The sequence below is a fragment of the Oncorhynchus mykiss genome, chromosome 5, assembly GCF_013265735.2.
Source record: "Oncorhynchus mykiss isolate Arlee chromosome 5, USDA_OmykA_1.1, whole genome shotgun sequence".
Classification (NCBI taxonomy): domain Eukaryota; kingdom Metazoa; phylum Chordata; class Actinopteri; order Salmoniformes; family Salmonidae; genus Oncorhynchus; species Oncorhynchus mykiss.
Window position 1 is genome coordinate 21,327,954 of NC_048569.1, and position 27,569 is coordinate 21,355,522.

Consider the following 27,569-nt stretch of genomic DNA (forward strand, 5'->3'; position numbering starts at 1 on the left):
GATTATAAAGTGGGAGTGTGTTTTAGGTTACTTATGGCCTGAAGTTTGACTGATTATAACGTGGGAGTGTGTATTAGGGTACTTACGGCCTGTAGTTTGACTGATATACAGTGGGAGTGTGTATTAGGGTACTTACGGCCTGTAGTTTCACTGATATACAGTGGGAGTGTGTATTAGGGTACTCACTGCCTGAGGTTTGACTGATTATAAAGTGGGAGTGTGTATTAGGGTACTTATGGCCTGTAGTTTGACTGATATACAGTGGAAGTGTGTTTTAGGGTTTTTACGGCCTGTAGTTTGACTGATATACAGTGGGAGTGTGTATTAGGGTTTTTACGGCCTGTAGTTTGACTGATATACAGTGGGAGTGTGTATTAGGGGACTTACGGCCTGTAGTTTAACTGATATACAGTGGGAGTGTCGGCGTATGGCGGCCATTCCTCCGCTGAAGGTCTTTCTGACGGTGCCACTCCTCTGTAGCGAACGCTGGCTGCCCCCCTCCACCCCTCCCAAACCACGACACAGAGGGGGCACAGAGGCACGGGGGCCGAATAACGCCTTCACTACCCCACTGGAAATGGAGAGAGAGAAAAAGAGGTAGAGGGGTAAAGAGAGGGGTAAAGAGAGGGAGGGAGAGAGAGAAAAAGAGGGAGCGAGAGAAAGAAAGTGAGAGAAAAAGAGAGGGAGAGAGAGAAAGAGAGTGAGTGAGAGAGAAAAAGAGAGGGAGAGAGAGAAAGAAAAAGAGAAGGAGAGGGGGAAAGAGAGGGAGAGAGAGAAAGGGAGAGGGGGAAAGAGAGGGAGGGAGAGAGAGAAAGGGAGAGGGGGAAAGAGAGGGAGAGGGGAAAGAGAGGGAGAGGGAGAAACAGAGGGAGAGGGGGAGAGAGAGAAAGAGAGGAGAGAGAGGTAAAGGGGTAAAGAGGGAGAAAGAGGGAGAGAGAGAAAAAGAGGGAGAGAGAGAAAGAGAGGGAGAGGGGGAAAGAGAAACAGAGGGAGAGAGAAAGAGAGGGAGAGAGAGAAAGAGAGAGAGGGGGAAAGAAAGGGAGTGAGAGAAAGAGAGGGAGAGAGAGAAAGAGAGGGAGAGGGGGAGAGAGGTAGAGGGGTAAAGAGATGGAGAAAGAGGGAGAGAGAGAAAGCGGGAGAGAGAGAACGAGGGAGAGGGGGAAAGAGAAACAGAAGGAGAGGGGGAAAGAGAAAGAGAGGGAGAGAGAGAAAGAGAGGGAAAGAAAGGGAGAAAGAGAGGGAGAGAGAGAAAGAGAGAGAGAGAGAACGAGGGAGAGGGGGAAAGAGAAACAGAAGGAGAGGGGGAAAGAGAAAGAGAGGGAGAGAGAGAAAGAGAGGGAAAGAAAGGGAGAACGAGAGTGAGAGAGAGAAAGTGAGAGAGAGGGGAAAGAAAGGGAGTGAGAGAAAGAGAGGGAGAGAGAGAAAGAGAGGGAGAGAGAGAAAGAGAGGGAGAGGGGGAGAGAGAGGTAGAGGGGTAAATAGAGGGAGAGAGAGAAAGAGGGGGAGGGGGAAAGAGAGAAAGAAAGAGAAAGAGAGGGAGCGAGAAAAAGAGAGGGAGAGAGAAAGAGGGAGAGGGGGAAAGAGAGAAAGAAAGAGAAAGAGAGGGAGCGAGAAAAAGAGAGGGAGAGAGAGAAAGAGCGAGAGACAGAAGGAAAGGCTGAAGCCAACATTTAATTCATTCCAAAAAATTGTATTGGATATAATTTCAATAAACGCACATGTACATATTTTAAACATCTTATAGATCTGAAATAGTTAAATGGATAAAAGCAATATGGTAACATGGTTAGTAATTAGGGCGAAGGGTGGATCTGAGATTCGGCAACACTTACACAGAGGAATTCTGCAGCAGTGAGATGGCGTTGAGAGCAGAAGGGTTGTTCTGCACCAGGCTGAACCATCCCGTCAGGTCATATCTGACCGGGTCAGAACCCATCAGGTGGCTCACCTCACACTGCAGGGGCTGTTCACACTTACGCACTGAGGACAGACAAACCAGAGTTTAGAACTGAACTTCAATGCCACCTTACAACAGAATCACATGTCCACTGCTGACACTATATCTTCTGTGTCACTGAAACTGACAAGGCACTGACATACACACTCTCGCCCAAACTCTTACACACACTCACACAGCAACAAACGAACACAGACACCCCCACTTCTCTCTTTCTCTCTCTTCCTCCTGCCCACCTACCCTCCCTAAGGGCTTTACTGGCATGATTATATTGCCAAAGCAAGTGAAACAGATAATAATCAAAAGTGAAATAAGCAATAAAAATGAACAGGAAACATTAGACTCACTTTTTAAATGTCCTTATCTCTCTCTCCATTCTGTCCACTCTCCCCACTCTCCACTCTCTCCACTCTCCATTCTATCCACTATCCCCACTCTCCACTCTCTCCTCTCTCCACTCTCTCCACTCTCCACTATCCCCACTCTCCCCACTCCCCCCTCTCCCCTCTCTCCACTCTCTCCACTCTCCCCTCTCTCCACTCTCTCCACTCTCTCCACTCTCCCCACTCTATATTCTCTCCAATCTCTCTCCACTCTCCACTCTCCCCTCTCTCCACTCTCCCCACTCCCCAATCTCCACTCTCCACTCTCTCCAGTCTCCCCATCTCCACTCTCTCCATTCTCTCCACTCTCCACTCTCTCCACTCTCCCCTCTCTCCACTCTCCACTCTCCACTCTCTCCTCTCTCCACTCTCCCCTCTCCCCACTCTATATTCTCACCAATCTCTCCCCACTCTCCCCTCTCTCCACTCTCTCCACTCTACCCTCTCTCCACTCTCCCCACTCTATATTCTCTCCAATCTCTCTCCACTCTCCACTCTCCCCACTCTCCCCTCTCTCCACTCTCCCCACTCTCCAATCTCCACTCTCCACTCTCCAATCTCCACTCTCCACTCTCTCCAGTCTCCCCATCTCCACTCTCTCCATTCTCTCCACTCTCCACTCTCCACTCTCTCCACTCTCCCCTCTCTCCACTCTCCACTCTCCACTCTCTCCACTCTCCACTCTATATTCTCGCCAATCTCTCCCCACTCTCCACTCTCCCCACTCTCCACTCTCCCCACTCTCCCCTCTCTCCAATCTCCACTCTCTCCAGTCTCCCCACTCTCCCCACTCTCCACTCTCCACTCTCCCACTCTCCACTCTCCACTCTCTCCACTCTCTCCCCACTCTCCACTCTCCCCACTCTCCACTCTCCCCACTCTCCACTCTCTCTACTCACTCCACTCTCCCCTCTCTCCACTCTCCATTCTCTCCACTCTCCCCTCTCTCCACTCTCCCCACTCTCTCCACTCTCCCCACTCTCCACTCTCTCCACCCTCCATTATCTCCAGTCTCCCCAATCTCCCCACTCTCCACTCTCCACTCTCTCCACACTCCCCACTCTCTCCACTCTCTCCACGCTCCATTCTCTCCACTCTCCCCACTCTCCACTCTCCCCACTCTGCACTCTCCCCACTCTCCCCTCTCTCCAATCTCCACTCTCCACTCTCCCCATCTCCACTCTCTTCATTCTCTCCAATCTCCACTCTCTCCACTCTCCACTCTCTCCACTATCCCCACTCACCACTATCCCCACTCCCTCCACTCTCCCCACTCTCCACTCTCCCCTCTCTCCACTCTCCCCTCTCTATATTCTCTCCAATCTCTCCTCACTCTCCAATCTCCCCACTCTCCACTCTCTCCACTCTCTCCACTCTCCACTCTCCCCACTCTCCCCACTCTCCCCTCTCTCCACTCTCCCCCCTCTCCACTCTCCCCACTCTCTTTACTCACTCCACTCCCCCCTCTCTCTACTCTCCATTCTCTCCAATCTCTCCCCACTCTCCACTCTCTCCACTCTCCATTCTCTCCACTCTCCCCTCTCTCCCCTCTCCCCACTCTCTCCACTCTCCCCACACTCCACTCTCTCCACTCTCCTCATTCTCTCCACTCTCCCCACTCTCCACTCTCCATTCTCTCCCATCTCTCCCCACTCTCCACTCTCTCCACTCTCCATTCTCTCCACTCTCCCCTCTCTCCACTCTCTCCACTCTCTCCACTCTCTCCGGTCTCTCCACTCTCCATTCTCTCCAGTCTCCCCACTCTCTCTACTCTCCACACTCCACTCTCTCCACTATCTCCACTCTCCCCATTCTCCAATCTCCACTCTCTCCACTCTCTCCACTCTGGACCACTCTCCATTCTCTCCAATCTCTCCCCTCTCCCCACTCTCCAATCTCCACTCTCCACTCTCTCCACTCTCCACTCTCCCCATTCTCTCCACTCTCCCCACTCTCCACACTCTCCCCACTCTCCACTCTCCCCACTCTCCATTCTATCCACTCTCTCCACTCTCTCCCCTCTCCACACTTTCCACTCTCTCCACTCTCCCCAGTCTCCACTCTCCATTCTCTCCACTCTCCCCACTCTCCACTCTCCCCTCTCCCCACTCTCCCCAGTCTCCACTCTCCAATCTCCCCACTCTCCCCATTCTCTCCACTATCTCCACTCTCCCCAGTCTCCACTCTCCATTCTCTCCACTCTCCACTCTCTCCACTCTCTCCACTCTCCACTCTCCACTCCCCACTCTCTCCATTCTCTCCACTCTCTCCACTTTCCACTCTCCCCACTCTCCGCTCTCCCCACTCCCCACTCCCCACTCTCTCCACTCTCCACTCTCCCCACTCTCCATTCTCCCCACTCCCCACTCTCTCCACTCTCTCCACTCTCCCCACTCTCCCCACTCTCCACTCTCCACTCTCCCCACTCTTTCCACTCTCCCCACTCTCTCCACTCTCCCCACTCTCCAGTCTCCCCACTATCTCCACTCTCCCCATTCTCTCCACTCTCCATTCCCTCCACTCTCTCCACTCTCCACTCTCCACTCTCCCCACTCTCCCCACTCTCCCCACTCTCAACTCTCCCCTCTCTCCACTCTCCACTCTCCCCACTCTCAACTCTCCCCACTCTCAACTCTCCCCACTCTCCACTCTCCCCACTCTCCACTCTCCACTCTCTCCACTCTCCCACTCTCTCCACTCTCTCCACTCTCCATTCCCTCCACTCTCCCCACTCCCCACACTCTCCCCACTCTGCACTCTCCCCACTCTCCACTCTCCCCACTCTCCACTCTCCCCACTCTCTCCACTCTCCCCACTCTCTCCACTCTCCCCACTCTCCAGTCTCCCCACTCTCCCCTCTCTCCACTCTCTCCACGCTCCACTCTCCATTCCCTCCACTCTCTCCACTCTCCACTCTCCCCACTCTCCACTCTCCATTCTCTCCACTCTCTCCACTCTCTACTCTCCACTCTCTCCACTCTCTCCACTCTCCACTCTCCACTATCCCCTCTCCCCTCTCTCCCCTCTCCCCACTCTCCACTCTCCCCACTCTCCACTCTCTCCACTCTCCACTTTCTCCAGTCTCCCACTCTCCCCACTCTCCACTCTCCCAACTCCCCCCACTCTCCATTCTCCACTCTCCCCTCTCTCCACTCTCCCCTCTCTCCACTCTTCCCCCTCTCCACTCTGGACCACTCTCCATTCTCTCCAATCTCTCCCCTCTCCCCACTCTCCACTCTCCACTCTCTCCACTCTCTCCACTCTCTCCACTCTCCACTCTCCACTCTCTCCAGTCTCCCCACTCTCCCCACTCTTCCCACTCTCCACTCTCCCGACTCTCCATTCTATCCACTCTCCCCACTCTCCACTCTCCCCACTCTCCATTCTATCCACTCTCTCCACTCTCCCCACTCTCCACTCTCCCCACTCTCCATTCTATCCACTCTCTCCACTCTCCCCTCTCTCCACTCTTCCCTCTCTCCACTCTGGACCACTCTCCATTCTCTCCAATCACTCTCCACTCTCCCCACTCTCCACTCTCCCCATTCTCTCCACTCTCTCCCCACTCCCCACTCTCTCCACTCTCCACTCTCCCCACTCTCCACTCTCTCCACTCTCCACTCTCCCCACTCTCCACTCTCTCCATTCTCTCCACTCTCTCCACTTTCCACTCTCCCCACTCCCCGCTCCCCACTCCCCACTCTCTCCAGTCTCCCCTCTCTCCACTCTCACCACTCTCTCCACTTTCCCCACTCTCCACTCTCCACTCTCCACTCTCTCCACTCTCTCCACTCTCTCCACTCTCCCCAATCTCCACACTCTCTCCACTCTCCCCACCCTCCCGTCTCACCAGTAGAACTGTAGTACTGGGAGACTCTCTCCAGGACAGTGTTTTCTGTCGATCCTGGAGTCACCATCTCCTCATCCAGAACCCACAGCAGTCCTCTGGGGTCTCCCTCTGCCCCTCGCACCTACCACACACACACACAGACACACAAACACACACCATGTTCATCTGGCGAGGCTAGTGTGTCACTGTGTGGCACTGGACGATTAGTGTAAGTTCTCAGAAAGGGTGTCAGAGCTGTAGTCTCTTCTGTGTGTGTTAGGTGCAGGTAGCAGCCAGTTGTGTGTGTTAGGTGCAGGTAGCAGACGGTTGTGTGTGTTAGGTGCAGGTAGAAGACAGTTGTGTGTGTTATGTGCAGGTAGCAGACAGTTGTGTGTGTTAGGTGCAGGTAGCAGACGGTTGTGTGTGTTAGGTGAAGGTAGCAGATGGTTGTGTGTGTTAGGTGCAGGTAGCAGACGGTTGTGTGTGTTAGATGCAGGTAGAAGACAGTTGTGTGTGTTAGGTGCAGGTAGAAGACAGTTGTGTGTGTTAGGTGCAGGTAGCAGACGGTTGTGTGTGTTAGGTGCAGGTAGCAGACGGTTGTGTGTATTAGGTGCAGGTAGCAGACGGTTGTGTGTGTTAGGTGCAGGTAGCAGACGGTTGTGTGTGTGTTACCTGTAGAGCAGGCTGGTCTATGGAGGACACCACCTCAGCAGGACTGGTCTCTGGAGCTTCAAAGTCTACTTGAACTCCGTCCTGCAACAACAAAACAGTACACACTCTTAGCAGTCATACAGGTGAACCAGTATCACATTACATGAGTGTGTGTGTGTTACTGTACCTGTGAGTATCTTTCCAGTGTGTGTGTGAAGGTGTGTGTGTAGTAGTACTCCAGCAGTCTCTCTTGTAGGTAGTTATGACAGAGTTCAGACCAGCCTGCAGCCCTCTCCTCTGCACTGTGTCTGGGGTTGCGGAGGCCTGGAGTGTCCACCACCATCACAGAGGCTAACGTCAGCTGCTGAGAGCTCAGAGCCCTGGGGGGAGACAGCAGGAAACACCCAGGGCTCACCTCACCACTACCACATATACTCAGGTATAGAGATACTACACTGCCTGAGGTGGCTCTACATCACAACTCCACAAACAGATGACTCTTGATACTTTGTACTCTACTAGTCTTGAACAGGCAAAAATAAAAGGTGTGTGTGATGACAGAACATGTGTGTGTACCTGTTGATAAGTGACACTATAGCCGTGAAGAGTTCTTCGTACAGTCCAGAAGCCATGCCATCTACACACTGAGTAGCACTCATCCTGGGACCTAGACAGAGAGAGAGAGAGAGAGAGAGAGAGAGAGAGAGAGAGAGAGAGAGAGAGAGATATCTCTAGATATATCTACATTGTATATTTTAACCATTTGTACATTGTTACAACACTGTATACATACACACACATATATATATATATATACACATACATACAGTGGGGCAAAAAAGTATTTAGTCAGCCACCAATTGTGCAAGTTCTCCCACTTAAAAAGATGAGAGAGGCCTGTAATTTTCATCATAGGTACACTTCAACTATGACAGACAAAATGAGAATTGTAGGATTTTTAATGAATTTAACGCAAATTATGGTGGAAAAAAAAGTATTTGGTCAATAACAAAAGTTTATCTCAATACTTTGTTATATACCCTTTGTTGGCAATGACAGAGGTCAAACGTTTTCTGTAGGTCTTCACAAGGTTTTCACACACTGTTGCTGGCATTTTGGCCCATTCCTCCATGCAGATCTCCTCTAGAGCAGTGATGTTTTGGGGCTGTTGCTGGGCAACACGGACTTTCAACTCCCTTCAAAGATTTTCTATGGGGTTGAGATCTGGAGACTGGCTAGGCCACTCCAGGACCTTAATGCTTCTTACGAAGCCACTCCTTCGTTGCCCGGGCGGTGTGTTTGGGATCATTGTCATGCTGAAAGACCCAGCCACGTTTCATCTTCAATGCCCTTGCTGATGGAAGGAGGTTTTCACTCAATCTCACGATACATGGCCCCATTCATTCTTTCCTTTACACGGATCAGTCGTCCTGGTCCCTTTGCAGAAAAACAGCCCCAAAGCATGATGTTTCCACCCCCATGCTTCACAGTAGGTATGATGTTCTTTGGATGCAACTCAGCATTCTTTGTCCTCCAAACACGACGAGTTGAGTTTTTACCAAAAAGTTATATTTTGGTTTCATCTCACCATATGACATTCTCCCAATTTTCTTCTGGATCATCCAAATGCTCTCTAGCAAACTTCAGATGGGCCTGGACATGTACTGGCTTAAGCAAGGGGACACGTCTGGCACTGTAGGATTTGAGTCCCTGGCGGCGTAGTGTGTTACTGATGGTAGGCTTTGTTACTTTGGTCCCAGCTTTCTGCAGGTCATTCACTAGGTCCCCCCGTGTGGTTCTGGGATTTTTGCTCACCGTTCTTGTGATCATGTGAGAGCCAGAAATCTTGCTTGTTTGTAGGTGACCAAATACTTTTTTTCCACCATAATTTGCAAATAAATTAATAAAAAATCCTACAATGTGATTTTCCTGTTTTTTTTTCTCTCATTTTGTCTGTCATAGTGGAAGTGTACCTATGATGAAGGCCTCTCTATCTTTTTAAGTGGCAGAACTTGCACAATTGGTGGCTGACTAAATACTTTTTTGCCCCACTGTATATAAAATATGACATTTGTAATGTCTTTATTGTTTTTAAACTTCTGTATGTGTAATGTTTACTGTTAATTTTTATTGTTTATTTCACTTTTGTATATTATCTACCTCACTTGCTTTGGCAATGTTAACACGTGCCAATAAAGCCCCTTGAATTGAATTGAATAGAGAGAGAGAGAGAGAGAGAGAGAGAGAGAGAGAGAGAGAGAGAGAGAAAGAGAGAGACAGAGAGAAAGAGAGAGAGAGAGAGAGAGAGAGAGAGAGAGAGAGAGAGAGAGAGAAAGAGAGAGACAGAGAGAAAGAGAGAGAGAGAGAGAGAGAGAGAGAGAGAGAGAGAGAGAGGTAGAGAGAGAGGTAGAGAGAGGGAGAGAGAGAGGTAGAGAGGTAGAGCGAGAGAGAGAGGTAGAGAGGTAGAGCGAGAGAGAGAGAGAGAGAGAGAGAGGTAGAGAGAGAGAGAGGTTGAGAGAGAGAGATAGAGAGAGAGATAGAGAGAGGTAGAGATTTATTGTTTATTTCCCTTTTGTATATTATCTACCTCACTTGCTTTGGCAATGTTAACACGTTTCCCATGCCAATAAAGCCCCTTGAATTGAATTGAATTGAGATAGAGAGAGAGATAGAGAGAGAGAGAGAGATATATATATATATATAGAGAGAGAGAGGTAGAGAGAGAGAGAGGTAGAGAGAGAGGTAGAGAGAGAGAGAGAGAGAGAGAGAGAGAGAGAGAGAGAGAGAGGTGGGGCAGACACACAGGATGAGGCAGAGTGATCAGCCTGTTCTCATAGACTAGACGTATAGACGTAACATAGTAAATACATAGACACTCAAATAAGTATGATATGTTATGTTTGGTATGGTTACATAAGACAGATGGTTACTTATTAAGGCAGAAATGAAAGTAGGGTAGTTGGTCGTGGTGGATGCGTTGGCGTATAACGTGAACATCTAGCAACCCAAAGGTTGAGAGTTCGAATCTCATTTAGTAGCCAGTTAGAAATTTTTCAACTACTTACTATTTATTAACTACTTAGCATGTTAGCTAATCCTTCCCCTAACCTTAACCCTTTTAGCTAACCTTTCCCCTAACCCAAACCTTAATCCTTTATCCTAAATCCTAACCTTAGCCCTAACCCCTAGCCTAGCTAACTTTAGCCAGCTAGCTAACGTTAGCCACCTAGCTAGAATTCATAACATATTATACGTTTTACAAATTCATATAATATATTATGTTTTGCAAATTTGTAACATATTGTATGTTTTGCAAATTCGTAATATATAATACGAATTGTAATTCGTAACAGATCATACGAAATGAATGATGGACATCCACAAATTAATACATACCATACTAAACGTAACATATCAAACTAAATGGATTTGCCTACAGAATAATACGAAATGCTCTGAGACCAGGTTGGAGTGACAGAGTGTGTGTGTGTGTGTGTGTGTGTGTGCCTGCGCCTGTGTGCGTGCGTGCCTGCCTGCCTGCCTGTACCTGTGTGTCTCTATCTTACCCTCCTCTGCATCAGTAGTAGCGTGTCTCTCTCTGCCGCCCCCGGTGGCTCTCTGCAGCAGCTGTCTGAGGTGGTGTTTGAACACTGCTGTGTGGAGCTCCTCCCCCTCACACCCCAATACACTACTGGCCACCTGGGCACTGTCGAAACTCACAAACGCCCTACGCCCCACTGGGGTGAGGAAGGGAGGTGGGGAGAGGAGGACAGGGGAAGGAAGGTAATGGAGAAAAAGGGGAGGGAAAAAGAAAAGAAGAGGGTGGAAAACAGAAAAAGAAAGTATTGGTATGACTGTCATGTTTTCATAGGTCCTACTAACAGCTAAACTATATAAAGTATCATCTACAGTGTCTTCGGAAAGTATTCACACCCCTTGACTTTATAAAAATGTTATCACGTTAAGTCTTATTCTAAAATGGATTAAATATAAATAAAACCTCAGCAATCTACACACAATAACCCATAATGAAAAAGCAAAAACAGGTTGTTTACATAAGTATTCAGACCCAGGGCCTCCCGGGTGGCGCAGTGGTTAAGGGCGCTGTACTGCAGCGTGTCCTGTGCCACCAGACACTCTGGGTTTGCGCCCAGGCTCTGTCGTAACTGGCCGCGACCGGGAGGTCCGTGGTGCAACGCACAATTGGCCTAGCGTCGTCCGGGTTAGGGAGGGTTTGGCCGGTAGGGATATCCTTGTCTCATCGCGCACCAGCGACTCCTGTGGCGGGCCGGGCGCAGTGCGCGCTAACCAAGGTTGCCAGGTGTACGGTGTTTCCTCCGACACATTGGTGCTGCTGGCTGGTTGGATGCGTTGGATGCGCTGGTTGGATGCGCGCTGTGTTAAGAAGCAGTGCGGCTTGGTTGGGTTGTGTATCGGAGGACGCATGACTTTCAACCTTCGTCTCTCCCGAGCCCGTACAAGAGTTGTAGCGATGAGACAAGATAGCAGCTACTAACAATTGGATACCATGAAATTGGGGAGAAAAAGGGGTAAAGTTCACACACACAAAAAAATAAACATTATATTCAGACCCTTTGCTATGAGACTCGAAATTGAGCCCAGGTGCATCCTGTTTCCATTGATCATCATTGAGATGTTCTACAACTTGATTGAAATTCAATTGATTGGACATGGATTGGAAAGTCTATATAAGGTCCCACAGTTAACAGAGCATGATGTCGAAAGAATGGCACAGATCTGGGGAAGGGTACCAAAACAAATTATGCAGCACTGAAGGTCCCCACAGTGGCTTCCATCATTCTTAAATGGAAGAAGTTTGGAACCACCAAGACTCCTCCTTGAGATGGCCGCCCGGAAGCCACTCCTCAGTAAAAGGCACATGACAACCCACCTGGAGTTTGCCAAAAGGTACCTAAAGACTCTCAGACCATGAAAAACAAGATTCTCTGGTCTGATGGAATCAAGACTGAACTCTTTGGCCTGAATGCCAAGCGTCACATCTGGAGGAAACCTGGCACCATCCCTATGGTGAAGCATGGTGGTGGCAGCATCATGCTGTGGGGATGTTTTTCAATGGCATAGAGGCTAGTCAGGATCAAGGCAAAGATGAACGGAGCAAGCCTGGACTTGAACCCGTCTCTGGAGAGACCTGAAAATAGCTGTGCCAAGGTGTGCCATGCTTGCAGTGTCATACCCAAGAAGACTGGAGGCTGTAATCGCTGCCAAAGGTTCTTCAACAAAGTACTGAGTAAAGGGTCTAAATACTTATGTAAATGTAATATTTCCGTTTTTTATTTTTTATAAATTTGCACAAAAAAAAAAAAAAGTTTTTGCTTTGTCATTTTGGGGTATTCTGTGTAAATTGATGAGGGAAAAAACAATTTCATCTATTTTAGAATAAGGCTGTAACCTTGCAAAATGTGGAAAAGGTCAAGGGGTCTGAATACTTTCCGAATGCACTGTAGTATATAGTATGGAGAGAGAGATGATGATATACAGTCTATGGTATTAACTCTATACCTTTACATGCCCCCGCTGCTCCCAGATGGTACAACCCTGCCAGGACATGCCATATTGCTCGTTGCTCATTGGCCGAGAAGCCCAGAGTTTCCATGGCAACCAGCAGCTTGGTGAAGGCCACTGATGCACGCTGCTTTTCTTCCACCTGATGGAGGGATGGAGGAGAACACAGATGGTAGGAAGCAGGGCCTATTGGTATGTATTGTATGTAGAGTAAGCAATATGGCCAAAAAACACAAAGGTTAGCAACATGTCCTGGTTACCTTGGTGGGAGGGACTATTCCAAAACAGTTGGCCTCTGGGAATTGGTGCATCTGCAGCTCCGTCCTATCAGGAGGAGACAGGAAGTCATGTAAGAGTGTTTGTGTGTGCGTGCGTGTGCGTGTGCGTGTGTGTGTGTGTGTACCTCAGTACCTCATCTCTGTACTGAGTCCAGCCAGCATCTGGGAGAAGACCAGGAAGTTACTCTCTCCCTCCATCTTCTGACACACTCTCCACTTCTCTAACATCATAGTCTGGAGGAGAGGAGAGAGGAAGAAATTATCAGGCATTGAGACAATGATATTGTACATAGCAGTATAAGCAATACACTTTGATAATGGGCAACAATTTGTGTGCGTGCATGTTTGTGTTTGTGTGTGCATGCCTGTGTGTGTGTGTCTGAGTGTGTGTGCTTATATGTGTGTGTGTGTGTACCTGTAGGTGTCCGGCAGAGGCCAGTCCAGCATGGTTGAAGTCCAGAGAGAGAACCATGGCGAAGCGAGAAGAGGCATCACTGTGCTGAGAGCTCACACACCCAAACGACCTCAGGATTGTGAACACCGCCTGGATACGCTCCACTGGACACACACAGACACACACACAAACAGATGGAGAGATAACATTATACACAATGTGCTATTACCTCCAACACTCCATATACGTTATATCACATCATTCCGCATCTACGCAGGAACACACAGGTACTAACCACTGATGCTGTCTCCGGCAGTGCCAGCCTGTTTCAGGAGTGTGTGTGTGAAGGCTTGGCAGGAAGTGGTCTTGCCAGTGCCGCTGCGTCCCACCGCACACACACTCTGGTCCCTGCGGGTGCCCACCATGGAGACATAGACACGCCTGACTAGAGCGGCCAGGGCAGGGGGAGCGTCCCACACACTGTCCCCACGACGGGAGCGAGGGGTCTAGGGAGAGGAGACATCAATATTCAATTATCACCTGGTTCCAATGGAACTACAGGAAATGAGTGTGTGTGTGTGTGTGCGCGCGCGCACGCTAACCTTGCCGTGTTGGTTCAGCGGAGGCCAGAAGTTGAGCAGGTTGGGTCCTGCTTGTGTGAGAGGCAGGCTGGCTTTAGCTCGACTGGTTAACGTGTGGAGTGCTCCACACTCATTCACACTCTGCAGTTCACTCAAGTCCTCACACAGGTCCAACTCAGAGGGATTCAACTGGAGAGAAAAAGAGAGGGAGAGAGAGAGAGAGATGTCAGAAAGGAGAGATATTGTTGAGAGAAAGACCATGTGAGAGAGGGATGGAGAGAGAAGAAAAAATAGAGAGAGGGTAAAGGAAAGACTGAGGAAGTCAGGGGAGAGAGAGAGACTACCTTGTGGATGTCGTGCTCCATGACATCATGCAGTGTTCCATCTGTCTCCATTCTGACTCTCACTAAGCCTGCTGGGAGATCTGGGGTTCCTTCGTCTGGCTTCAGCTGAGTGGCTGGAATACAGAACCCACCAATCACAGAAAAGCTCAGTATAAACCTACCAATGGGAAGTCTCAGGACAAATCCATCCACAGATTTTTTGGCAAGTAAGGCCACACTGTATTTTTTAAAAAGCACGAAATCTGTGATGGAAACAGGAAGTGTTGGAACAATTTCAGAAATGTCGACAGACAATTTGTTTGTTCGACTTTGTGGGATCTTTCAGTGTCTGTAAAATTAATTATGCAACAAATTGCGGTTGGAAATGATTTCTTGTCCAATTGTTGTTAGAATAACCATCATATGGAGATACATTTGAAGTCACACATGGAAAGAAACACTACAAAAGTATGCGGACACCCCTTCAAATTAGTGGATTTGTCTATTTCAGCCACACCCGTTTCTGACAGGTGTGTAAAATCGAGAAACACCACCAGGTAATCTCCATAGACAAACGTTGGCAGTAGAATGGCCTTATTGTCATTGGATGCCACAGTAATAAGGTGCCACTATTCCAACAAGTCAGTTTGTCAAATTTCTGCCCTGCTAGAGTTGCCCCGGTCAACTGTAAGTGCTGTTATTGTGAAGTGGAAATGTCTAGGAGCAACAATGGCTCAGCCGTGAAGTGGTAGGCCACACAAGCTCACAGAACGGGACCGCGAGTGCCGCGTAAAAATCATCTGTCCTCGGTTGCAACACTACAAACTGCCTCTGGAAGCAACGTCAGCATAAGAACTGTTCGTTGGGAGCATCATCAAATGAGTTTCCATGGCCGAGCAGCCGCACACAAGCCTAAGATCACCATGCGCAATGCCAAGCGTCGGCTGAAGTGGTGTAAAGCTCTCCGCTCTCTCTTGGATTCTGGAGCAGTGGAAACGCGTTCTCTGGAGTGAGTAATCACGCTTCACCATCTGGCAGGCCGACGGACGAATTTGGGTTTGGTGGATGCCAGGAAAACGCTACCTGCCCGAATGCATAGTGCCAACTGTAAAGTTTGGTGGAGGAGGAATAATGGTCTGGGGTTGTTTTTCATGGTTCAGGCTAGGATCCTTAAGTACTTTACACCACTGCTCTAACTAAGTAAAAATACTTGAAAGTATTTTTTGGGGTAAGGGGATTTTACTTTGCTATTTATATTTTTGGCAGCTTTTATTTCACTACATTGCTAAAGAAAATGTTGTACTTTTTACTCTGTACATTTTCCCTGACACCCAAAAGTACTCATTACATTTTGAATGCTTAGCAAAACAGGAAAATTGTAATCTAATTCACACACATTCCTGGTCATCCCTACAGCATCTAATCTGGCTGACTCACAAAACACATGACTCATTTGTAAATTATGTCTGTGTGTTGGAGTGTTCCCCTGGCTCTCCGTAAATAAATTCAAAAATTCAAAAATGAAAATGTCGCAGTCTGGTTTGCTTAATATAAGGATACTTGATACTTAAGTATATTTTAGCAATTACATTTATTGTTGATACTTAGGTATATTTAACTTTTAGTTGAGTCATTTTCTATTAAGGTATCTTTACTTTTACTCAAGTATGACAATTGGGTACTTTTTCCACCACTGAGTTCCAGTGAAGGGAAATCTTAATGCTACAGCATAGATAGAATGACATTCTAGACGATTCTGTGCTTCCAACTTTGTGGCAACAGTTTGGGGAAGGCCCTTTCCTGTTTCAGCATGACAATGCCCCTGTGCACAAAGCGAGGTCCATACAGAAATGCTTTGTCGAGGTCGGTGTGGAAGAACTTGACTGGCCTGCACAGAGCCCTGACCTCCATCCTATCGAACATCGTTGGGATGAATTGGAACGCCGACTGCAAGCCAGGGCTAATCACCCAACATCAGTGTCCAACCTCACTAATGCTCTTGTGGCTGAATGGAAGCAAGTCCCCGCAGCAATGTTCCAACATATAGTGGAATGCCTTCCCAGAAGAGTGGAGGTTTTTATAGAAGCAAAGGTGGGATCAACTCCATGATTTTGGAACGCAATGTTTGACGTCAGGTGTCCACATACTTTTGGTCATGTAGTGCATGTTGTGTTGTCCTCCCACTACAACTTCAAAAAGCAGTTTATCAGGCTACAGATGGAATAAGTTATATGATGAACTTCACAGGGTGGTGAAAGTGCACAGTGACAAGCTTGATGCTCCTTTCCAATAAATATCATGGGTCTTCATTTGTATGCTAGTGACATGATGATGATTCACTTAGCCAATTAACAAATAAGAATGATCTTGCTCTTATCCATCTCAACATATAACCTGTCATCTTTATCAGCAAACTGTTGTCTAGAGAACATGAGCAAAAACCAGACTGATCATTTTTGCCATTTATTGCAACAGTTTGTGTGAAAAACCATCGATTGAGTGGAAAATGCTATGGAAACACAATGAATAAATGTTTTTTATTCAGTACATCATAACTTTAGCGCAAAAGTGTTTTTTAGGTGCACTACGTCATCACGCACAGCCTTTAATCCGCACAAGTCCGTTTTGATGGAAACAAAATCTGGTGGGAAAATGCACATATTTTCTTAGGCAGATTTTATAATATTTGTATGAAAATCGGTTGCAAATTGGATGGAAACCTAGATAGTACAAGGGATGCAGTCTTCTACAGTAAATAGTGTTAACACTACAGTAAATACTGTTAACACTACAGTAAGCACTGTAGATTTGTCCCCACAGGATTTATTGTTGTTGTTGTTTTTGTGGAGAGAGATGAAGTCTTAGTGGGTTTCCTGGTTGTGGCTCTAGTCTGTATTCTGAGTAATATTCTCACTATTACTCCCACAGCACAGCTATACAGGGATTACCCGGCAGGGTTTATGTACCAGGGGCTTAAAATCTGATATGCATCCCTAATCTTTGATCACCAGTGTGAGTGTGTGTGTGTATCAGTATATGCGTGTGTGTATATGTGGGCGTATGAAAAACGAATAGGATTAATGCTGAGTGGCTAGATGTTCTACAGTAAACTACAGTAGAGTACATCAAAATACTGCTATAGTATATCAAATAATATTGGTATAGTACATCAGTATATAGTATACAGTATGTCAGGATACTAGTAGCTGTCAAAATGTCTCCCACAGTATGAAGGGTTGGATACAGGAGGACAGTGGTAAAGCAAGGTACTATTAATACACAACCAATGCAACCCAATACCTCAGAACACACAGCAGTCTACCACACTGCATCACCATTACACTACATTACCACCACTTACCTAGGGAGAAGCCCTCCTTGTGGACGTACCACACAGTGCCAATCTCATACCACACATCCCTCACCTGAGAGAGAGAGAGAGAGAGAGACAGAGAGAGAGAGACAGAGAGAGAGAGACAGAGATAGAGAGATAGAGAGACAGAGAGAGAGAGAGAGAGAGAGAGAGAGAGAGAGAGAGAGACAGCGAGAGAGAGAGAGAGAGAGAGAGAAAGAGAGAGAGAGACAGCGAGAGAGAGAGAGGGAGAGAGAGAGAGACAGGGAGAGACAGAGAGAGACAGAGAGAGAGACAGAGACAGAGACAGAGAGGGAGAGAGAGAGAGAGAGAGCGAGAGAGAGAGAGAGAGAGAGAAAGAAAGAAAGTGAGAGATGCTAAATCCTATGTGTATTCTATGGCATGCAGTGTGTGTGTGTTCTGTGAGTAAGTCGAGGTTCCAGTGTGTCTGTGTGCATGTCTGACAATGCGCATGTGTGTGTCTGTGTGCAAAAAAAAAAAAAAAAAAAAAATGTCTGTATGTGTCTGTCAGTGCGCATGTGTATGCCTAACAGGCCTGCTACATTGTTTTCAATGTAACCAGGGAGTAAGCAGGCTTTGACGTGTTCCTTTTACGACGACCCAGTGGAGCAAGTATGTAAGGGTGTGTGTGTGTGTGTGTGTGTGTGTGTGTGTGTGTGTGTGTGTGTGTGTGTGTGTGTGTGTATATATGGTATGCACAGTAGATATCCACGGTAGATAGGGCCACGTGACATCATACCTCTTTCCTCTTGTGTTGTGTTGAGGTGGTGTCTGCTTGTTGCCCCTCAGGCTCCAGTCTCTCTTCGATCACTCCCTCTTTCTTCTCCTCTTTCTGCTTCTCATTCTTTCCTTCCATCTTTGGCTTCTTGGCATCATTTGTCACCTTCTCTTTCCCTGACTTCACTTCCTGCCCCTGCAGCTCTGATGTAACTTCTTGTTTTTGCTTCAGCTGCTCTGTCGTCATTTCCTGTTTCTGTGGCTCTGAGGTCACTTCCTTTTTGGCTGTGTCCCCCAAGGGTGGGCTCTTGATTTCGGGGGAAATTATTTGCGGGGGCGAGGAGGTCTTGAGATCTGATTGGTTGGAGTGGCGGCCTCGCTCTCCATTGACCAAATGCTCATTACGTAGTGCCATCTCAGCTTCCAGGATTGGTGGAGTCTGGTCTGGGAGGAGGAACTGCTGCACCAGGTTGTCACTCAGTTTACTGGGCTGGAAAGATACAAGATGGACACCACCACGGTAAGTAAAAAACACAAAGCACCCTCCTGCCTTTACTTCACCATTGGCTGACTTGCTATCGACCCTCGGAGGAAACAGGTTATTCCTTTCCAATTGTCTCTCTCGCGTTCTAACTCCACCCTTCCCTCTATCCCTTTCTATCTTCTCCTCTTCTCCTCCCTCACTCTCTCCATCCCCATCCTTCAATTCCACTCTCTTTCACCCCTTCATCTCTTTCTCTTACCACCTTCTCTTCTTTGACCTCAGGTTCTTTTTGTTTGGTCTCCTTCTCTGTCTCTCTGACCAGCTGTTTGAGGAAGCCTCCCGGTAGGGCTGACAGAGGAGGCGGAGGAGAGGTGGGCTCTTCCTTCTTCTCCTTTATCTGTAGAGTGGAATGGAGGGATGGAGAGGGTAAGACTGATATGACAGACACAGGCCTTGTTCAAATACAAAATGTACACGTTCATCCTTTGATCCTTGTAGAAAGGGGGATGTATTTTCACAGTATGTATTTTAACCTATATTTGACAGTTAATGTAATTTGAACAGGGCCACAGACCAATGCTTCTATGCAGAGTCAGATATACTGTTAGAAATAGATGCAATGCAGTCTACGCTCAGCACAGGCTCAACAGAAATATACTGTGATAGCAGGATAGCTCACACACTTTCACACTTATACACACACACAAACACATGCTAGTGTGGAACAGCAAATATCATCTACTTTGAGGACTGCAGATCAGTTAAGTTCACAGAGTTTCCTATTGGCTACAAACAGGTGTGAATTACTGACACAGATTATATCAACAGTGTGTAACTACTTAACAACTAGTCAATGACTAGTTCATTACTGGTCTATTAATACCACCAGAGGTAATGGTCAGATTAGATTTAACCTGCTGTTACTGTGGAGACAGGAGGACAGAAAGGTCAGTAAGACAGCTCTCCTCTCTCTCCTGTCCTCTGCTCAGATGTGGTCTAAATATGTTACTGGTCCATAATGCTAACATATAGAGACATAAGAATGACATTGGGAATGATAATAGAGGAGTGAATTAAATTACTAATTGAGCGAGCGAGTGAGTGAGTGAGTGAGTGAGTGAGTGAGTGAGTGAGTGAGTGAGTGGGTGAGTGAGTGAGTGAGTGAGTAAGGAAGGAAGGTAGGGTGTGTGTGTGATGCTCTGGTTACTGTATGTACACACAGGAGTGGTTGTATTTGCAGATGGGAGATGCAAAGCAGTGTGTGGGACATACAGTAGCCCACACATAGAACAACTAATCCAGATCACACAGGCTGATAATTCTAGACTACAAACATCTTCAACATGACTCATTAGAACACACAACTAGAATACAAACAGAGTGAAGACCATTCCAGACTATTCTAGGACACAAATGCCTCATGCCACATCATCTCTGCACCTCCCTTCTGCTCCCAGAGCTTTAAGCGTGAGGAAAGCGCCATGGCAACGGCTGCTGGGGGAGGAGTCAGGGGTGAGGGGTCAAACAGTCAGAGGTCAGCGTGATGTGATGTCAGAGTGGGGGTGGGTCAACACATAAACGGTGACACTGTGAACCTGGGATGGAGAGAAACAGGAATGAGAGAAAGAGGGATGGAGAGAGGGAAAAAATAGAGAGGGAGAAAGATAGGCAGAGAAGAAAGAGGGAAATTCACTCTTCAATTGTATTTTTATACCTACAACCTAAAATGGTTCTTTGGCTGTCCCCATAGCAGAACCATTTGCAAAACCCTTTTTGTTTCCAGGTAGAAACCTTTTAGTTCCAGGTAGAACCCTTATCAGTTCCATGTAGAACCCTTTCCACAGAGGGTTCTACATGGAACCCAAAAGGGTTCTACCTGGACCCAATAAGGGTTCTCCTATGCAGACAGCTGAAAAACCCTTTTGGAACCCTTTTTTCTACGAGTATAGGGATGGAGAGAAACAGGCAAAGCAAAGACAGAGGGAAGATGGAGAGAGAGAAAGAGATGGGGATGGATAAAGTATACATTGAAAGATACACTTTATATGCAAAAGTATGTGGACATCCCTTCAAATTAGTGGATTCGGGCTATTTCAGCCACACCTGTTACTTACAAGTGTATACAATCGAGCACACAACCATGTAATCTCCAAACATTGGCAGTAGAATGGCCTTACTGAAGAATGGCCTTACTGTGACTTTCAACGTGGCACCGTCATAGCATGCCATATTTCCAACAAGTCAGTTCGTAAAATTTCTGCCCAGCTAGAGCTGCCCTCGGTCAATTGTAAGTGCTGTTATTGTGAAGTGGAAATGTCTGTCCTCGGTTGCAACACTCACTACCGAGTTCCAAACTGCCTCTGGAAGTAACGTCAGCACAAGAACTGTTCACCATCTGGCAGTCCGGCAGACTAATCTGGGTTTGGCGCATGCCAAGAGAACTCTACCTGCCAGAATGGATAGTGGCAACTGTAAAGTTTGGTGGAGGAGGAATAATGGTCTGGGGCTGTTTTTCATGGTTCCTTAGTGAAGGGAAATCTTAACGCTACAGCATACAATGACATTCTAGACAATTCTGTGCTTCCAAGTTTGCCCTGTGCACAAAGCGAGGTCCATACAGAAATGGATTGTTGAGATCGGTGTGGAAGAACTTTACTGGCCTGCACAGGGGCATGACCTCTACCCCATCAAACACCTTTGGGATGAATTGGAACACCGACTGCGAGCCAGGCCTAATCGCCCAACATCATTGCCCGACCTCACTAACGCTCTTGTGGCTGAATGGAAGCTAATCCCTGCATCAATGTTCCTTTCCAGAAGAGTGGAGGCTGTTATAGCTGCAAAGGGGGGACCAACTCCATATTAATGCCCATGATTTCAGAATGAGATGTTTGACGAGAAGGTGTCCATATACTTTTGGTCATGTAGTGTATGTTGAGCAGTGTTTCTCAAACAGTAAGTTCAGAATCACGTGTTCTGGTGCACCATGTTTTCTGATGAGATGTAGTAACCACTGCTGACAACACATGATGAAACGCCTCACGATGAGGTGGAATACATGACAGGTGGCAGATCACTCAACACCAACCACGCACAAATCAGCTGTCTCTCAGAAATATCAGTCTTTCTAGTGAAGTCATAAGCCCACAAGCACTCTCACATATCTAGACAACTGCACAACCTCTCACAAACTACTGTTTCTTCCCTCACCAACACACTCGCCACCTGGGTCTCGTGTACAGCTCTCCTTTCCTCTGGTTTCAGCCTGACTTAGCTGTCCGACCCATTGGACTTCTCAGACACTCTACAACGCTGACCTCTACTCCCCTGGGCCCAGATTCACAAAAACCTTCTTTCGAAGAAATTTCTTCTTAACTGCCATTTTTTCCTTAACTATAGACTTACGAATAATGTTAAGCAAAGTTCCTACTCCTCAAAAAGGTTATAGGAAATTGTATTGCACTTCTTATGTTTCTCCATAATTAAGCAAAAAGTTTAAAAGAAATGTGATTATTGAAAATGAAGTTATTGGAAATGTCCTTAATTCAAAGATAGCTAAACCCTTGTCTAAAACAGGGCATCGAGAGAAAAAGCTCACGAAAGCAATTGAACACGTTTAATTCACTCACAAACTTCATCTGAAAGTTTCAGTATTGATTATTTTAAACCCAAGAACATGTTTTAGAACAGTAATCTCAGTAGGAAATATGCTAACATGATTTCAATTGCTAGCTAGATAGCTAGCTAAAACGGTTGCCTAGCAACAAACATTTTAAGAACATTTAAAAAAAGTTATTTGAAAAGTTTGTAAGAAATCACTAAATCTAAAGATATTGTTGAGGAATTACAATTAAGAACTTATCTTATCTTATCTTTGTGCTTTTTTTTCTTAGGAAGCTTCTTAAGTTTTTGCGAAATAAGTGTTTTTTGAATCTGGGCCCTGGCCCTTACAGACACATCCACTACCTCCAGCTCTTGTCTGGAGCACCAGCAGTTGTGAACAAACAAACCTGTAGATTTTATGAAAGTGGTGTTGGGGGTAAAACATACGACATTATAAAATCCATGGATATATATACAGACAGACAGACAGACAGACAGACAGGTAGATTTTATGAAAATATTGGGTATTGCAAGTACAGTATATCCAAGGTCAGAAAGACTGTGGCTGGTTGGTTTAGGGGTATGACACACAGACAGGAAGACAGACCTGTTGTGGACAGTCTCTGATCAACACAACACCAATGAAGCCTACGTCAACTCATCTCTGAGGGTGATGATGTTGGTTAGTATGACATCCAGACCGCCATCTTAATATATATTTTTACTTCAGTGTTCACCTGTTGATTCACCACAACACATTTCTGGGTGATATGTAAGCAACTGTTTTAACTTTGTCAGATCTGTTCAGCCATGATGCTGTGTCCATGGCATGTTCCCGCGAACGGTGGCTCAATTCCGCCGGTTTCCAAACTTTTATCTCCCACCTGAAGCGACTCCAATTTTCTTGTGATCCACCAAATCAATAGTGACAACCCTGTCAACTTGATAGAACATGACATAACCCATCCTATATGAGGAACTGTTATATTCTGTCTTTGACAGCAGTCACACTTTCAGGCAACTCCTGTACACCAGGCCCTCTACCTTGTCCTCTCCTCTACACCTCCACCCTACCTCTCTCCTCTACCCCTCTACCTTGTCCTCTCCTCTACCCCTCCACCCTACCCCTCACCTCTACCCCTCTACCCTGTTCTCTCCTCTACCCCTCCACCCTACCTCTCTCCTCTACCCCTCTACCCTGTCCTCTCCTCTACCCCTCCACCCTACCCCTCACCTCTACCCCTCTACCCTGTCCTCTTCTCTACCCCTCCACCCTACCCCTCACCTCTACCCCTCTACCTTGTCCTCTCCTCTACCCCTCCACCCTACCCCTCACCTCTACCCCTCTACCCTGTTCTCTCCTCTACCCCTCCACCCTACCCCTCACCTCTAACCCTCTACCCTGTCCTCTACCCCTCCACCCTACCTCTCTCCTCTACCCCTCTACCCTGTCCTCTCCTCTACCCCTCCACCCTACCCCTCACCTCTACCCCTCTACCCTGTCCTCTCCTCTACCCCGCCACCCTACCCCTCACCTCTAACCCTCTACCTTGTCCTCTCCTCTACCCCTCCACCCTACCTCTCTCCCTCTACCCTGTCCTCTACTCTACCCCTCTACCATGTCCTCTCCTCTACCCTGTCGTCTCCTCTACCCCTCCACCCTACCCCTCTCCTCTACCCCTCTACCCTGTCCTATCCTCTACCCCTCCACCCTACCTCTCTCTTCTACCCCTCAACATTGTCCTCTACTCTACCCCTCTACCCTGCCCTCTCCTCTACCCCTCTACCCTGTCCTCTACTCTACCCCTCTACCATGTCCTCTACCCTGTCATCTCCTCTACCCCTCCACCCTACCCATCTCCTCTACCCCTCTACCCTGTCCTCTTCTCTACCCTGTCCTCTCCTCTACCCCTCTACCCTGTCCTCTCCTCTACCCCTCTACCCTGTCCTCTTCTCCACCCCTTTACCCTGCCCTCTCCTCTACCCCTCTACCCTGTCCTCTTCTCTACCCCTTTACCCTACCCTCTCCTCTACCCCTCTACCCTGTCCTCTTCTCTACCCCTCTACCCTGTCCTCTCCTCTACCCCTCCACCCTGTCCTCTCCTCTACCCCTCTACCCTGTCCTCTCCTCTACCCCTTTACCCTGCCCTCTCCTCTACCCCTTTACCCTGCCCTCTCCTCTACCCCTCTACCCTGTCCTCTCCTCTACCCCTCTACCCTGTCCTCTCCTCTACCCTGTCCTCTCCTCTACCCCTCTACCACGTCCTCTCCTCTACCCCTCTACCCTGTCCTCTTCTCTACCCCTTTACCCTGCCCTCTCCTCTACCCCTCTACCCTGTCCTCTCCTCTACCTCTACCCTGTCCTCTCCTCTACCCCTCTACCCTGTCCTCTTCTCTACCTCTACCCTGTCCTCTCCTCTACCCCTCTACCTTGTCCTCTCCTCTACCCTGTCCTCTCCTCTACCCCTCTACCCTGTCCTCTCCTCTACCCCTCTACCCTGTCCTCTCCTCTACCCCTCTACCCTGTCCTCTCCTCTACCCCTATACCCTGTCCTCTCCTCTACCCCTCTACCCTGTCCTCTCCTCTACCTCTACCCTGTCCTCTCCCCCTCTACCCTGTCCTCTTCTCTACCTTTACCCTGCCCTCTCCTCTACCCCTCTACCCTGTCCTCTTCTCTACCTTTACCCTGCCCTCTCCTCTACCCCTCTACCCTACCCTACCCTCTCCACTTTCCACTACCCCTCCTCTCTACACTCTCTTTCTCCTACCTCTCTCCCCTACCCTCTTTCCCCTACCCGTCCTCTCTCTCTACCCTACCCAGCACTTCTTTGTCTCTTTTACCCCATCCTCTCTCTCCTTTTCCCTTAACCCTCTCTCCCCTATCTGTCCCTCAGTCCAAAGATCCACCCAGGGCTCTAGAAACAAAGTAATGAGAACAAACTCTGTCTCTGTCTTATATTCTCTGACATTTCACACAAATACACACTAAACTCAAAGTTCACCTACCTTATGATGGCTAATACTCAACGCAGGAACTCCAAATGTACTGCTTTATAATCCGAATCTTGTGAGGCCAAAGAGAGAGGCTCACTGTCCCACTGTCAAACAGAAACACACACCGACACACATAGTCAGACAAGCCGAATGGGGCTCCCAGCAATGCAGTCAGAAATAGAGTGACACAGACAGCCATCTCAGCCATCACACACACACACACACACACACACACACACACACACACACACACACACACACACACACACACACACACACACACACACACACACACACACACACACACACACACACAGTTCTATTATTATGACACACACACACAGATAAGGGAGGCAGCTGGCTTGCCACCAGATAGAGCTATAAATATAGTGGGACTGGGGGAGGTGGTAGGGGATACTACCCTGTTAGGAGAACTGGATTTTAGCAAATGACAGGGGAGAGAGGGGACAGAGAAAGAAAGAGAGAAAGAGTGAGAGGTGAGAGAGAGAATACAGTTGGGGCAAAGCAATGGGTAAAAGAGGATGCTGTAGCAAACTAAGGCTTCCTGCATCTTCATTTGTCTAAGGTTTAGACTTCAGGTCTAAACAAGCCAACGGATAAATGGCATATAGAGACTGAGGCGAGAGAGTGGAAAGCTGGAATGAATGTATTGGCTATTGGGATTTGGGCATAAGAGTGATGGATTGCTGTTGATGTTGTTAGACTGAAACAAACACACACACAAACTCTAAGCCCAAAGCCCATTCCATAGCAACTGCTAGAAAAAGCCACGTATCTCTGAATTGGGTTACGTTAATCCTTACCCTTTTGCAAACTTTAATCTAATTTTCCTAGCCTGCTGCGTAAATTGTCCTAACCTGATGCGGAAAGTCAATTCTGGCCAATTCTGACATAAACTGTATCCCATCTAGTCAAAACCGTTCTAACCTGACTGACAGCTACAGCTGAGAGAGGAAGAGCCTCATAAAGCAAGACAGAGGATTGGATTAAAATGGCCGAGTTCACCAGGGAGGAGTGAAAGTAATTGCATTCGTTTTATATGCGGGCTGCCTCCAGGGATGAGTTGGGTGCCTCGTTCAAAGCCGATGGCACAGAATAAAGTGACATATGTCAAGCACGTGGAGTGATGATTTATAATTCTGAGTTTTCACATGCATACAGTGCATTCGGAAAGTGTTTAGACCCCTTCAATTTTTCCACATTTTGTGGACACATCTTATTCTAAACTGGATTGAATATATATTTTTTCACTAATCAATCTACACACCTTCCAACAGGACAACAACCCTAAGCACACAGCCAAGACAAGGCAGGAGTGGCTTGGGGACAAGTCTCTGAATGTGCTTGAGTGGCCCAGCCAGAGCCTGGACTTAAACCTGATCGAACATCTCTGGAGAGATCTAATAGCTGTGCAACGATGCTCCCCATCCAACCTGACAGATTTTCAGAGGATCTGCAGAGAAGAATGGGAGAAACTCCCAAAATACAGGTGTGCCAAGCTTGTAGCGTCATAACCAAGAAGAGTAATCGCTGCCAAAGGGGCTTCAACAAAGTACTGAGTAAAGGGTCTGAATACATATGTAAATGTCATATTTCAATTTGCTCAAATTTCCACAAACATGTTTTTGTTTTGTCATTATGGGGTATTGTGTGTAGATTGGTGAGAAAAAAATAACAATGTAATCAATATTAGAATAAGGCTGTAATGTAACAAAATGTAGAAAAGTGAAAGGGTCTGAATACTTTCTGAATGTACTGTTAGTGTTTGCTTGCTTTGATAAAATCCCCATATGTCCTTCATCTGCTTCCCAATGAAAACTAGTTTGAAAATGTTAACATATATTTTATGGAAGACATGTATGTTCCTGAATAATGTCCATGATGTACTGTTCCATCTGAGAGGGGTGCTACTTCCTCGCCGGTTTTGCCTGGTCACATCACGTTCCATGTCCCAGTGCACCCTGTTTCAGCCAAACTGAACTTCAGGATGAGGAGCTAGGTGAAGTTAAGAGAGGAGTGAGGGGGACAGAAGAGGTGGGGACAGGGGAGGAAAAAGGACTGGAAGCACTGACCTATCCCAAGAATCCACCAGCTCCCTCTTGGGCACAGAGTGCAGAACAGGTTTCAGGAGAGCACATCAACTATTATGGTATCGATAGTTCAGTATCTGGTACTTCTCCAAGTTTTTACATTAAATGTGTTATAAAACAGGGGTACATTTATTCATACTTATTCAGTAGCTGGATGTTATTGAAAAATGGTCAGATTGCTTGAACATGAACACGTTAGAAGAGCTACACCACATGACACCTGCTCGTCTAACATCTCACTTCAAAATCATGGGCATTAATATGGAGTTGGTCCCCCTCTGCTGCTATAACAGCCTCCACTCTTCTGGGAATGCTTTCCACTAGATGTTGGAACATTGCTATAGGG

At 47.3% G+C, this 27,569-nt stretch overlaps 1 protein-coding gene across 4 annotated transcripts in view; it reads right to left on the reverse strand.

Annotated features, from left to right (window-relative positions):
* Positions 1–25,288, reverse strand: part of LOC110522822 (unconventional myosin-XVIIIb) — a 63,076-nt gene extending 37,788 nt beyond the window's left edge. For 2 of the 4 annotated variants that reach the window (XM_036977031.1, XM_036977030.1), the window contains exons 1-19: positions 25,125–25,288; positions 19,959–20,109; positions 18,774–18,911; positions 18,053–18,520; positions 17,302–17,365; positions 13,962–14,074; positions 13,639–13,806; positions 13,332–13,542; positions 13,058–13,200; positions 12,776–12,876; positions 12,625–12,688; positions 12,362–12,506; positions 10,387–10,557; positions 7,397–7,487; positions 7,008–7,200; positions 6,842–6,922; positions 6,191–6,311; positions 1,833–1,980; positions 388–571 (exon numbers count right to left, since the gene is read on the reverse strand). In XM_036977031.1, the coding sequence (XP_036832926.1) occupies positions 388–571; positions 1,833–1,980; positions 6,191–6,311; positions 6,842–6,922; positions 7,008–7,200; positions 7,397–7,487; positions 10,387–10,557; positions 12,362–12,506; positions 12,625–12,688; positions 12,776–12,876; positions 13,058–13,200; positions 13,332–13,542; positions 13,639–13,806; positions 13,962–14,074; positions 17,302–17,365; positions 18,053–18,520; positions 18,774–18,911; positions 19,959–19,997 (2,643 nt within the window). In that variant the 5' untranslated portion in view covers positions 19,998–20,109; positions 25,125–25,288. Of the gene's footprint in view, positions 1–387; positions 572–1,832; positions 1,981–6,190; positions 6,312–6,841; positions 6,923–7,007; positions 7,201–7,396; positions 7,488–10,386; positions 10,558–12,361; positions 12,507–12,624; positions 12,689–12,775; positions 12,877–13,057; positions 13,201–13,331; positions 13,543–13,638; positions 13,807–13,961; positions 14,075–17,301; positions 17,366–18,052; positions 18,521–18,773; positions 18,912–19,954; positions 20,110–25,124 lie in introns of all 4 variants that reach the window. The other 2 variants (XM_036977032.1, XM_036977033.1) reach the window with 2 other exon arrangements.
* Positions 25,289–27,569: the final 2,281 nt, after the last annotated feature.